Source organism: Triturus cristatus, chromosome 3_1 (genome assembly GCF_964204655.1).
Source record: "Triturus cristatus chromosome 3_1, aTriCri1.1, whole genome shotgun sequence".
Lineage (NCBI taxonomy): Eukaryota > Metazoa > Chordata > Amphibia > Caudata > Salamandridae > Triturus > Triturus cristatus.
In genome coordinates this window covers 863,614,929-863,627,702 of record NC_140583.1, presented here as the reverse complement: position 1 = coordinate 863,627,702, position 12,774 = coordinate 863,614,929, and the positions used below count along the sequence as shown (strand labels likewise).

General features: G+C 40.9%; 1 protein-coding gene across 1 annotated transcript in view; it reads right to left on the bottom strand.

The window, feature by feature from the left end:
• Positions 1–12,774, bottom strand: part of SLC25A12 (solute carrier family 25 member 12) — a 466,840-nt gene that overhangs the window by 11,482 nt on the left and 442,584 nt on the right. Inside the window, exon 16 of the mRNA XM_085645302.1 lies at positions 3,686–3,844. Within this exon, the coding sequence (XP_085501428.1) occupies positions 3,686–3,844 (159 nt within the window). The remainder of the gene's footprint in view (positions 1–3,685; positions 3,845–12,774) is intronic.

The following is a 12,774-nucleotide window of genomic DNA, read 5'->3' as shown; positions in this document are numbered from 1 at the left end:
ATGTGAATCCCCAATGCTAAAGAATAATACAACTGCAACCAATGGGAATTCAAACAGGGATCCCTCTCTATAGGGTTTTAAAAATACTCTTGTTCTAAATAAAGAACCTTTCATTTCCCACTATGGTCCTCGTCCTGAGGAAGGCAGGAATTTTCGATTCACCCAATAACAGATTAACGGTCGATTCTGGAATTACAAACGATGGCAGAGAATATTTTACTAGCAAAAAGCTGCTTCAATACCTGGGAGGGAATTGAGATAAATATAGGAAATCACCAAGGGAATCGGGTGCGGTAACTCCAATTCCCAAGGTAGTTTTCCATTTGAAAAGTCACTGTTCAGGGGTAAACTTGGCAATGCCACTGTATTTCACCCAGAAAATACAATTACTCTATCAGTAATTCTGGGTGCATGAGTCCCTCAGACTGAGGACCTGTGGCTCACTCCTCTCCTTTAAGAGACTGAATGAAATTATTTTTCAGGCAAGAGAATTGGAAGCACCTTGAGGTGGACCCCAAAACGCGATACCTCAGTTTATTTTACAACATAGATGTATACATATATGAAGTACTAGATAAGAGCAAGGATGTCCTCTTGAAGAGTGCTACACTTCCGACTGGTGTATGGAGGCTTTTCAAACTCAGCTCTCCAGGAAGGTCTGCTTTAAAAAGACTATTTCCTGGACTTCTCCCAAACCATTACGTTCATAACCTAATCATTTGCATCTTTTGTTCCAATGAAGATATCAGGCCGGTGTGTGGATCTCCCCGTTTTCATGAATGATTGTACTGTTTATTGGCCAATCAAAACTGCATTTTCTTCTCTTCTTTAATTTTTAAGAAAATAGGTTATCCAACATAGGTGTTAATGAAATGTAGGCACTAGTGAGGAAGGACTATATGTTTGTGCTGACGGGGTTTGCATTATTAAGTGAACCATGTCCCCATAAACTTTTTAACTGACCAAAGTTACTTTTCTTACACCATGAATCCTGCTATGCGAACCGCCTCTTACCTCCCTCCCCTCAAAAAACTCTGTAGTTCTTTTCTGAAAAAAAACGTTTATCTAAACATGTTTTGTCTATTATCAAGCATTTTCCAGTGAATATCATGTTTGTTAGCAGTGGAATGACTTATGTGACATTTTTAAATCGCTAGGTATAGATCTTAGTCAGATAGATAGATAGATAGATAGATAGATAGATAGATAGATAGATAGATAGATAGATAGATAGATAGATAGATAGATAGATAGATAGATAGATAGATAGATAGATAGATAGATAGATAGATCGATCTTAGTCAGATAGATAGATAGATCTTAGTCAGATAGATCTTAGTCAGATAGATAGATAGATAGATCATAGATAGATAGATAGATAGATAGATAGATAGATAGATAGATAGATAGATAGATAGATAGATAGATAGATAGATAGATAGATAGACAGACATGTTTGTAACATTTGCATGTTTTTTAAAAAAAACATACCAACAAAGAAACAGGAATCATGCTTTGCTTTGGGAGAGAGGAAACACATGATCGCTGAACTTCATCTCTTACTAACCAGCAAATACAATTCTAGCTTGGTTGACAAAAGGTAGATAAAGGAAAGAATTTAGCCAGACGAAGCAAATATTCAAAAAGGTAAAATTGCAGAATGCCACGGATATGTGCTAGGCTGTTTCGAGTCATCTGTACTAGGCTCTTATGAATTGTATTTTTCTCTTGCTGTGCCTTGAACCTCCAAGCACAAAGCCCTTTGCCTGTTTCCTATGAATAGATCTTTAATGTAGAAGGGGCCTGTTCATGCCATTTACTTTACAGTTATTTGGCATGAGGCAGAAGGTAAGTTCGAGCACCGTCAATGCTTTAGTGTTAATAAATATGGCTGAGTGTTTTTGTGATAAAAATTCTACAAATCTACAAAGAGATGGATCTTTAGATTCTTGAGCATGTGTTACAAATTAACCTGCTCCTGCCCATTTGTTGGATAACCGGAGTCACATTTGTAGCTGGTTTTCTATCCAAAACCTGGCTAGCATTGGCCTAGGAAAGTCTTCCTTTCTTTCCAGAAGTACAAAGTCTCTGTTACATGTGCACTTTCGTGCATTAATTGTCCTACAGTGGATTCACGCTACTCTCAGTGACATAATTCTCCTCTTCACCTCTGTGAACAGATGTCTCTGGCCTTTGGCATCAATCGTGTGCTGTTGGATCTCTGGTAACCAAGGCCGGACTGGGAACAGAAACCGGCCCTGGCAAACTGCTCAGCCACCCCCACTGGGGTGAAGGGGAGTGCAGCCGAGCTGTTTGCGAGGGCCGGTTTCGGCCAATTTTGTTACAGGGGGCCAATATTGCCTACCCCTGGTAACAAAAACGGCCCCCCATGGGTCCAAAACCGGCCCCCACCCTAGCGGCCCACCAGGGAAACGCCCGGTGTCCGCTATGGCCAGTCCGGCTCTGCTGGCAACGAGTATAGAGAACATGCCGCTCGATATTATGAGCTACACAAACAGAATCCATTTCTACATTCAGAAAGCACTGGCCATACCTTTAGCAGAATTTTTATGAATTAGTTGTAAATGCAAAAATATATGTTCAAGGATGGTGGGGCATGATTTTCATACATATTGTGCCTGATTCACAAAGGTAAACTTACACACCTGTGTACTCTTTTTTGGTATTCACAAACTGCGATTTAATAATAACATTATGACTGCAGTCTATGCAGTTGGAGTGGAGAACTCCTTTGCTACGATAGCACCCTGGGCGTGGGCGGAGAGAAATTTAGCCCCCGTGCTGATGGTAGTGAATTAAATGAGGCAGCGGGGGATCCCTTTGTGTCCACTGCTCAGTGCCTGGATGCCCTGAAAAACAAGCCTCTCTGGACCTCCCCCAGCGCTCCGAAACAACTGATAGCTCAGCTGCCTCACGCAGATGATGGCTTTGTGGATGTGTGCCAGCAAGGGTCAGAGGGCGAAGGGCGGGCAGGGAAGGGGGCTAAAGGGGTGTTAAAAACATCACCCGCCGTATGATAATGAAGGACTGAAACCACTTTACACTCGCGAATCAGACAGAAATGAACAGGCAGGGGCAATGCTGGAGCATGATGAGAAGGCAGCTGTTGTTGGCATAACCTTAATGCACACAGCTCCATGCCCCTCTCCCCCCCCTCCCCCTCCGGCAGAAAATGTGCGCCCTGGGCCTTGGCCCAGCTTGCCCATACCAAAGGACGGCCTTCAGTTTACCTTTGTGAACCAGGCCGACTGTCTGCCGTAGTTGCGTTCACTCCACTTGAACATGATTTTCACTGCCCGAAGCCTTCTGACGTCACTGCCGTCTAGTTACCCGGGTGTGGATGCCGCAGAAGCCCGCCGGTGTACACCACGCACTTCATGAAAGTCGCTACTCTAACTTTTCTTTATCCAGAGTGTTTAGTTAGTGCAAACGGGAAGTACTGGCAAAACGTGACAGGATAAAATGCCTATGGTGTTGAGTTGGGGCGGGGGGGGGTGGGGGGGGAGAGATGAAAGTGAACAGCACAAGACAGATTGGAGAGCGAAGATTAGTTTTAGATTTTACATTTCAAACACTGGCGCGGTCTCGCCTACTGAGAGGGCGCTCGGGGCTTTGGATTTCAATACACCGAACTTGAGGCAGTGGTTCAAGGACATGTCCATACCTCCAGCTCCCTTCCAAAAAGCTCTGGGCCCCTCTTCCTTCAGAATCTTCCTGAAGCAGTCGGTAAGGCCGCTGTATGTCGTCTGGCCGGCGCGAGCTGCCACTTGCAGTCTTGTCTTGATGACATCAGCAGGGGTTACCAAGGAAGCAGCAGGCACACCTTTCAGGGAAGAAAGAAGCATTTAATTCACACGTGCTGCGGGATCTTGCAGAATAAGAGGCTGACTCTTTCAAAGCTCTGGAGAATTTCAAATAAACAATTGTTTGTAAAAGCAAAATTAAAATCAGACAATGTAAAACTGTTATGAAAGACCGATATTACAGGTTTTACTTGTGCAATCCAGGTGTTAAAAAAAGAACATCTTTAAATATTTTATCAAGTGCGTTGTACAATGACAGTTTTATTTTTTACGCGTTCTTCCATGAATGCTCATTGGCATGTTTACAAGTTGTCACATTAGAAATCACTTTTCCTAACTCTGATCCACTAGAATCTGAGCAAGAATTTTTAATATCACTTGCAGGCTCATACAGTTTATCTACTAATGTGCGCGTGCTTATGTGGCCTTTAGAATGGGTAGCTTTATAGATCACAATCTTAAGGTCGCCACAGCAGAGCTATCCAGAATAAATGAGCAATGAAGCTGCACAATCTTAACACGCACCTGGGAAGGTTAATACACAATGTCGGGTACAGCAAAGAAGCTTGCACTCACTGCTACCCACAATTAGCACTGTATCACAGAAATGCATGCGCTATAACTGAATTTGCTCACTCACAGGAAGGAGGATGGCTCGGAATCTACAGAATGTACCACCTTTAGGCACTGATGCCTGAGCAAACATGGGCTGCACTAAGGGCCTCAATCTTTGTGGGGTTAGTCTGGTTAGCTAATTTTCCTGCACGCCCGACAAATTACGCCTTACAAGTTCAACCTGGCATTCCACTTGAACGACAGGCAGAAATGTTTGTGTCAAGTAGAAGGGGTCACTCCCCCCGTGACCCCTTTCTCAAGTTTAGGAGGTGTCCACTGAGACCACCATACATAAAATACTGATTTATATGTGGGTGATGTTTGCCTTCACAGTGCCGGTACCTTAGTACTAACTGGTATTCGGCGGCATACTATCAGGTGGTGAAAACTGCTCAATTATATAATGTAGGCTGAGGTGCTAGCAGCCAGCCTGACAAAAGTGTTTAAAATGTAAATAAATACCCAACTATCCTCAATTTAACCCCTCAATTTCCCAAGTAGAAAGCACACTTTGTGTTACTGATATGGTGGCTGTATGTGATAATGGAAAAACATCTGACTCTTGCATGAAAGTATGAAATATGAAATGCCCGTCTCAGACCCTCTTTGATTAAAATGACATCCCACAGGAACTTCAATCGTCCTATTCCAAACCTGTGTCTTCCTTTTGTTGTCTGGGAGCTTACGTGGACACCAGAGCTAGTGATCTGCTGTCCCTCACACATTGTATTAACAAGAGCTACGTTTCTGGGTCTGCCATCCAGACGTGTAACTCAAGGGGAGTCTGCGTGCAGAAATCTAAAAAACACAAAGCACAGTGCATGTTTTATTCTATGTGAACGTCAGATATTAATGAGTGATGCTTGAGGCATTCTATTCTTGACATTTAATCAGGTCTCTTTCCATGATGGGGGTTTCCCATGTGAGAACCGGTCATGTTTTTGTGTGATTTTGTGAGAAATCCAGAACTTTGATATTAAAGATTAGAATCTTAGTTACGGTCAAGCCACTTTAGCAGATTGCTACTGATCTACACTATTTGGGAGCCTGCCATCTGTGCCAAGAGTGTTCATGCTTGCATCTTTGGGTTACTAAATGACTCCCTGTTCTAGTTCTCCAGTGCCTTGGCTAGTTCCAGGCTGGCCCGGCATGAACTTCTCGACTCCTACCACACTGAAACATTATTAATCAAACTCTAACCAATACCACAGAGGCTGCTATCACTCTAGGTTGAGTTGATCGTTTATGAGTACGTTTATGTGAAACTGCCATACAGAGAAGGCTACCACCAGCCAACAGCACCACAGAGGATACCTGTAGTTCTAGAGATGGTGTTTCAAAGATGCCCAAGGTACTCATAGATGAGGAACAAGTAGTGAGTAGCCAGTAAGCATGGTCGTAAACATTTAAAGAGGATGTTTAAGAGGATCTCTCTCTGACAACGATTATGTTTCAGACCTTTAACACTAATCCACTCACAAAATAACTGCAAGAAATACGTGAAGAATTCACTTTGGCAGCAAGAGTTCTTAAAGAGGTTGAATTAGAGCTCAATGTTGTGAAACTATAGGTCAATCTGAGGTGCAGCAACAGCGCATAAACACTGGGGGGAAAAGATATTTGAAGAAAATTAGCTCATACTGAGAAGTTCTCAAATCCAGAACGAATATCTTGCAGTAGTTTAGATTTTCTTCTTAGACTTAGCCATACTCTGTATTTTTTCCTTGATCACAAAATCTTGAATGTAAACAATAAGTATTTTGTGGCGGAGCAGCATGCTTCTTTGCTTCATGGAGTATTCTGTGAGCCCTGGATGTTGTCAGTTAATTAGGATAGTCATCTTTCTCTTCTTCAAGGAACACATATTTTAGTAGTTGTGTGATCCATTTGATAAGATCTGGTCCACATTTTCTGTTACTTCCAGGAACCCACTATCCTGACATTACTGCACCTGGAGAGGTTTTCCTTTCTTCACATTTCCGCTCACGGTTACAAATACAAATGAGATGTTGTGGTCAGTATCTAAAACCTCTCTGTAGTACATATGCAGCATAAACAGGAGATTGCAGCTGTGAGGTTTTATTTGGTTTCTGTGGTTGGTTATGAAAAATAAATGTAGGATTTTCCAAAGGTCTGATTTTTTTCAATTCTGCGGAGTCCTGGGTAGCACACCACTGAGCTGTGTGTGATTTGCAGTTAGGCCTAGGATTATCCTGACTATTTACTAGGATCGTCTGACCCTCCTCGCTGGTTTTTAGAAGACCCCGGTATTATATTTGGTTCCAATACCTTGAAGCACAGTGCTGGGTGAGTAATCTCTGGTGGTCTTAAAGAGTCTGTTCATTTGAAGTGCTTAATTGTTTAGCATCTTGAGTATTAGATGCAAAATCTGAGAGGGAGCTGGAGGGTGCCTTTTAGTTGCTAGGAGTTATGTTACATTATGGACTGTTACATTTTGGATGTATCGAGATGTTTCGAGATGATGTGAGAGTTTTATGATCCCCATGTTCCACATTATTTTCCCCCAACACATAGGCACTCTTGGGTATAGAGACCCCACCAGAATAAATCTATATATATCATTTGGTTGATTGATTTCATTGATTTCATTGGTAGGGGCATTAATAGTGATTAACGTACTGCTTGGTATACTCTCCTCTCCTACCCCTTTTATTTGTTGGTTCACAATAGTGGCTCTACCATTTTAATTGTTTCCAGAGTTTTATATTGTTTATTGCTGAACCCTCCAGGGTTTATACTAAACAATATAACATTGGGAAGGTTAGACACAAAAAATCTGATATTGCATGTCTTCAAGAAACCAAGGTTGCTTACAAAAAAAACATAATATACACCTACGCTTGGGAGCCAGATCATTTTATAGCACCCAAGAAAATTCGCTTCTAAAGGAAGTCACTTTTTTACTATTTGATTAATCTCTCAAGTTCATATTTAATATTTCTGATCCCAATGGTCGCTGGATTATTATGACTATTAACATGAACAGCTATGACATACACATCTGCTCTATATATGGCCTAAATGTTAATACATCATAATCTATTTCACAGGTACAAGAAAACCTGGTCGTAAGTATGGGCTATTTTATTGTGGCAGGTGACTTCAATTGTATGAGTTCTCCACAGCTTGCCACTACAAATGCTAACTGACAGACTTGCATGTCTGGAGTTAGGGACACTATGTGCATCAATGACAGATACACTTGATATTGTCGACCCTTGGAGTTGGAAGCAACCCCACGTTAAAGTATATGCTTACTATTCAACAATACACAAACAATATTTTAGAAATTACTATTTCTTAATTAGTTGAACCCTATTATCTAGCTCAGCGGTCAAATACCATCTAATATGGGTATCAGACCATGCTCCAGTAACACCAGAGATACTAATTGATGTTGGTAAAGCAGATAGATCATGATGGTTATTGAATTATGCACTTTTAAATGAAAAAACATTTATTACACAATTAACAACACATTAAAACATTTCCAACAGAGAATATCCAGTATTCTCAGACCATACCATTTCAGATACTTTGAAGGCCACCATCTGGGGATTTGTAATGCACTGCAAGATAGCACAAGCTAAAGAATTCCCACATGGCAACACTTTGAGTTCAACTAGCTGCTCTGGAGGAGCAACATAACACGAAGTACATCAGCTCTCTGCTCATCGACATATAATAAGATACAGGTTTGAACTGACACATCGGATCACAAATCAAAGCACTTTATCCCGACTAAGAGAGCCAACAACTTCTGCCATCTAGATTCTACTGGTATGAAAAAAGAGAAAAACCAGGGTTTTGTTTTAGAAAATCAGACCCATGATAATATAGCAAACCAATATATTATTAAAATTAAATATGAGGAAGCAAATTTCCATTCAGCTGTCCCTGGGATAATAATAGATTTGCGAAATGACATGCTAGCCTATAAAGTTCACAGACAGATAGTCTTATAAGCAACAATCAGTAGAACAATATTTAGACCAAATCTCTATGTCATCCCTTCGGTACAAGCAAATTGAGTCCCTGTTTGCATCGATTAAGCTGGAAGAACTTCAAGACCACATACATATGTTCTCAAGTTACCCGATAATTCAGGCATATTGAAATCATGTTTTTCAAAGGGTCTCATGTGTAAATATGCTCAGTATCCACTATGACACCAATCTTTTTGTGGTAGGGTTTGCACCTTATGTCAAATCAAATGGTATATTTGTTTCCATGTTGGTTGCACGGTTAATGACTGCTCGACACTGGAAACATTTGAGTAGCCTAGATATACATACATGGATACAAGAGGTAATGGACATTTATCCCTTTGAAAAACAAATAAATAAGACCAAAAAGACAAAAACATATTTTAGGCAGACTTGGGGTATTTTGATCTTTTACTATTTGCAATAGGATATTTTATAAAGAATTAAATATGTAAATAAATAAATATACATATGTGTGTGTGTTAGACTGTTATGAATGGAATATGTGATTTCGAATTAATTGCATCTTGTTTTCTCTCAAATAAAAAAAGAAATTGGAAGAAAGTTGACTTTTAAGAAAGATAATTAAATTGCTAATCTTGCAGCTACAATCAATCTATCGAGGTTTGGCGCCTTTAATGCCATCCTTAGTGAAGACATTATTGATGAGCGTTACATTGACAAAGGCAGTAAGTGTAACCAGTGCGGTGGTGTTGTCTAGTCTACCCCATCATCAAATTATTCAGAGTGATAGATACTGCAGTTGAATGTGAGCCACTTCCAGCCTATTGCCTGCCAAGATTTGATTAAGTAAGTCATAATCTTTGATGGAAGGGTAAATTAGTTCATTGATGTCCTTTCAGTAACTTGGAATTGATACAGAGATGGCTGGATCTCTTGCATCCATATGTGGGTTGTGAAGTGCTTCTGCAACCACTGTATGTGAAGAGAGCTGTTTGAATGAAGCAGGCCAAACCACGGCTCAGATCTAGAGCATCCGCATTACAGAGCCAGTTTTAGGGACTCTTTCATTCAATTCATAGAGGGTTGAGGGATTCTAAAGTCCTCCACCTAAATTGAATGCTTCTGTAGTGCATAAGTGGTATAATGTGTAGAAATGTGCTAGTTGGGCACAACGCTTTTGTGAAAGAACATATTTTGCCATTAAGACATTTGTGGAAATAAAATATTGTGCAATTGTATACAGCTCATTCTGGTGTCATTTTACTTGTAAGTCATGCCTAATGAAGGAGGCCCTTCATTTAAGATCAGTTTTACGTTTTCGTGATTGTACTGCATGTGCCATCTGCTCTCAACTTGACAGTGGAAGAATTTCGCTTCTACAAGACTTGAAGTAAATTAGACTGACTCTTTCTTAGCTGAGAGTATTTTTACTGCTTTATTTGGTTCCAGATTATGAAAAGCTATTAGCAGCCAGGTTGCAAGTTCTCTGGTTGGTTATGGTCCTCAGTCTTTGGATGAGTGTCATGATTCAGAGATTGTGTTCCATACAAGACTGCGAAATTTCAGAGTTTATAATTCCCATGATGCCACCTGACTCCGACTCTATTTTAATGTGTCACAGAAGGAATCAGATGAAGAGGGGAATGTAGAATCTGGTTTACGGCTGAACATTTACGACTGTAACAAGTGACACTAAAAGAACACACACCCAATATTTTGTCTTGTTGATCAGAAACGTCCAAAATCTGGAGGGAGGTAATTACCTTGTGGACAGGCTCTACATTTGGATTTTTGAAAGTTTCTACTTCAGGTGAGTGAACAGCATTGGCCACAGAGGATACTATCTGATTCTCATCAGGATCAGGAACAAGAATTTAAAAACAAATGTACACACGTCTTTCATTCCCACTGTAGTATCATGGACCACATACCACTGTAGTATCATGGACCACATACCACTGTAGTATCTTGGGCCACTGTAGTATCATGGACCACATACCACTGTAGTATCTTGGGCCACATACCACTGTAGTATCTTGGGCCACATACCACTGTAGTATCTTGGGCCACATAGAAACTCTTCTCCTTATGGTCCTTGCAAAGAATCAGAAAGTGGTGCCAAAGACTAAGAAACCATTTTAGGCTTTCTATACCATTGATAGACTACATTTGATATGATTAAAGTGTTCTTCTTAGAGCGCAAAACGAGCACTGCTGAGAGTCTGGGCTTTCCAGTGGGTTCCCATGCATTAGATAATATATTTTTCAATCAGCTCCGGCTCCACGAGTATATCTTCTATGGTTTTATGGTCAAATGAGTTCCAAACACAAGTTGGTTATTATCAGTCATTCTCTATTAATTCCCTCCACATTTTACAAAAGGGTTGACAACAGGATTCTGTGATATCCATTTGTGGACTTAGCAATATGGAGAAGAAAGTCTGCTCAACAATCTAGCCTATACGTGAAAATCTGAACGCTGGCCTCATCTTTTTTTTAAACTATATCACCATGATCTTCTCACTGTGTATAATTCATTCATCTTTACCAACAGTGTCAAATACATTATGTTGTTTTTTTCACATGTCAACGTTGCAGAGCTTTTGTAAGCCAGGTCTGTGAATCAGTGGACTAATGCATCTACTCCAGTAATCCTTGTTTGACCCTATGATCACAGGTTCAAATTCTGACAAGTCAACGCAGCCTTTGGTCCTGAGGTTGATAATATGAGTACAAACGTCTGTTATCTGTCAATAGAGTCAAGGGATCTCCCTGGGGAAGAATGGTATACTCTTCAAATAAACGCTATATTATTATTTTATTGTATGTTATGCTCTAGGTTATGACTAGACTTCTCTATTTGTTGTAGTTCAACAAGTGATATTGCTTGAAATTTCAACAGGCACTGGCAAAGCCAACACTACTGGTCGTCACTGTTTGAAGTGGTCGGCACAGAGCTACACATGCAGGTAAACCATCTGCCTGAGTAGGCTGCAAGAGTGCAGCTAGTGGGGTTGAAAGCCTTTCATGCGAAAGCCCTCCCAGGACAGGAGAAGCTGCTTCTGGAGCTGAGAAAGATGTGCTGGTTGAGTGAGCAGTGAGGAACTACTTGGCCACATCACCAAAGGTGAAGCTTGCCAAACAATATTTAGTCCATTGACTAGTGTCCCATCTGGAAGCACTTAACTTGTTGGACCATGCACAGATGGGCATTAAGCCCAGGATTGACACAGATTCCTTGACAATGACTCTAAACCTTGGGCATTCAGCCAGTCTCGCCCTGTTAGACCTCTCCACAGCCTTTTATGCAGTGGAACATTCCACAATGATTCACCATTTGGAGGCAGTAGTTATTTAGGGGTCAGCACTTGCTTGGGTCTGCTAGTTATCCCATTCCCCCTTTCAATCAGAGGTTTTTATGGTTTCCTATTGGGTGCCCCAGAGATCACCGTTATCACCAGTTTTGTTTACTTGAGACCCCTGTCAGCCAATATTAGATATTTCGGCCTGGAATCAATTTCATAAGCTGAAAATACTCTCCAGTCTTGCGTTGTTCCTTTTTAAGACTGAATGAGTAAAAACGTGCTAAAACTTAATGCTAGCGAAATTGAAGTATTCATTTTATAATACGACAACCTGTGGTCTCCCTCACGCTGATCTAACTAAATGAAGCCTTCGTCTAGCCCTGTTTCCAAAGTCAAAAACCTGGGGTTCTTCACGGAATACACTTGAATTTCAGGGCCTGGATAACTCTGAGGTGTCCGCTTGCATCCTATGGAAGATAAAAAAATCCGGCAATTTATTCCATCACAACTGTGACCACGAATGGCTGGTACAGTCATCTTGTCCAGACTGCACTAAGCAATGCTTGTTACTTAGCTCTTTCTAGATGGACAATCAGGAAACTCCAAATATTTCAAAACATAGGGGTGAGACTAGTTTTCAGCCTGTGAAGGTTCGAGCTCTTTTCGGGTGCTATGCGGAGCATCCACTGGCTACCTGTAACCAAGTGAATTGACTTCAGTGCCTTCTGCTATGCCTATTGATCTCTTCATTGACAAGAAACTAACAGCTCACTTTCCAGACTCCACCCATCTCGCTCACTCCTCTTCACAGCCTTGTATCTACTAAGCTCCCTTCTCTCCCATTTAAGAGGGCTCAGCTAGAAGGGAGAGTGTTTTCTGTTCAAGTCTCTCAGTTATGGAACCAGCTACTGATATCCTCAAGTTCAATAGAAAGCTATAATGATTTTAACAAGGCTTTTGAAATCCACCTCTTCTTCTGCTAACAGGGTAATTGACAAAGAGATTGTGTGAGATAGTCATTAAATTAGTGGATGTCCTGTAAGCAAAGCCTACAGCGCA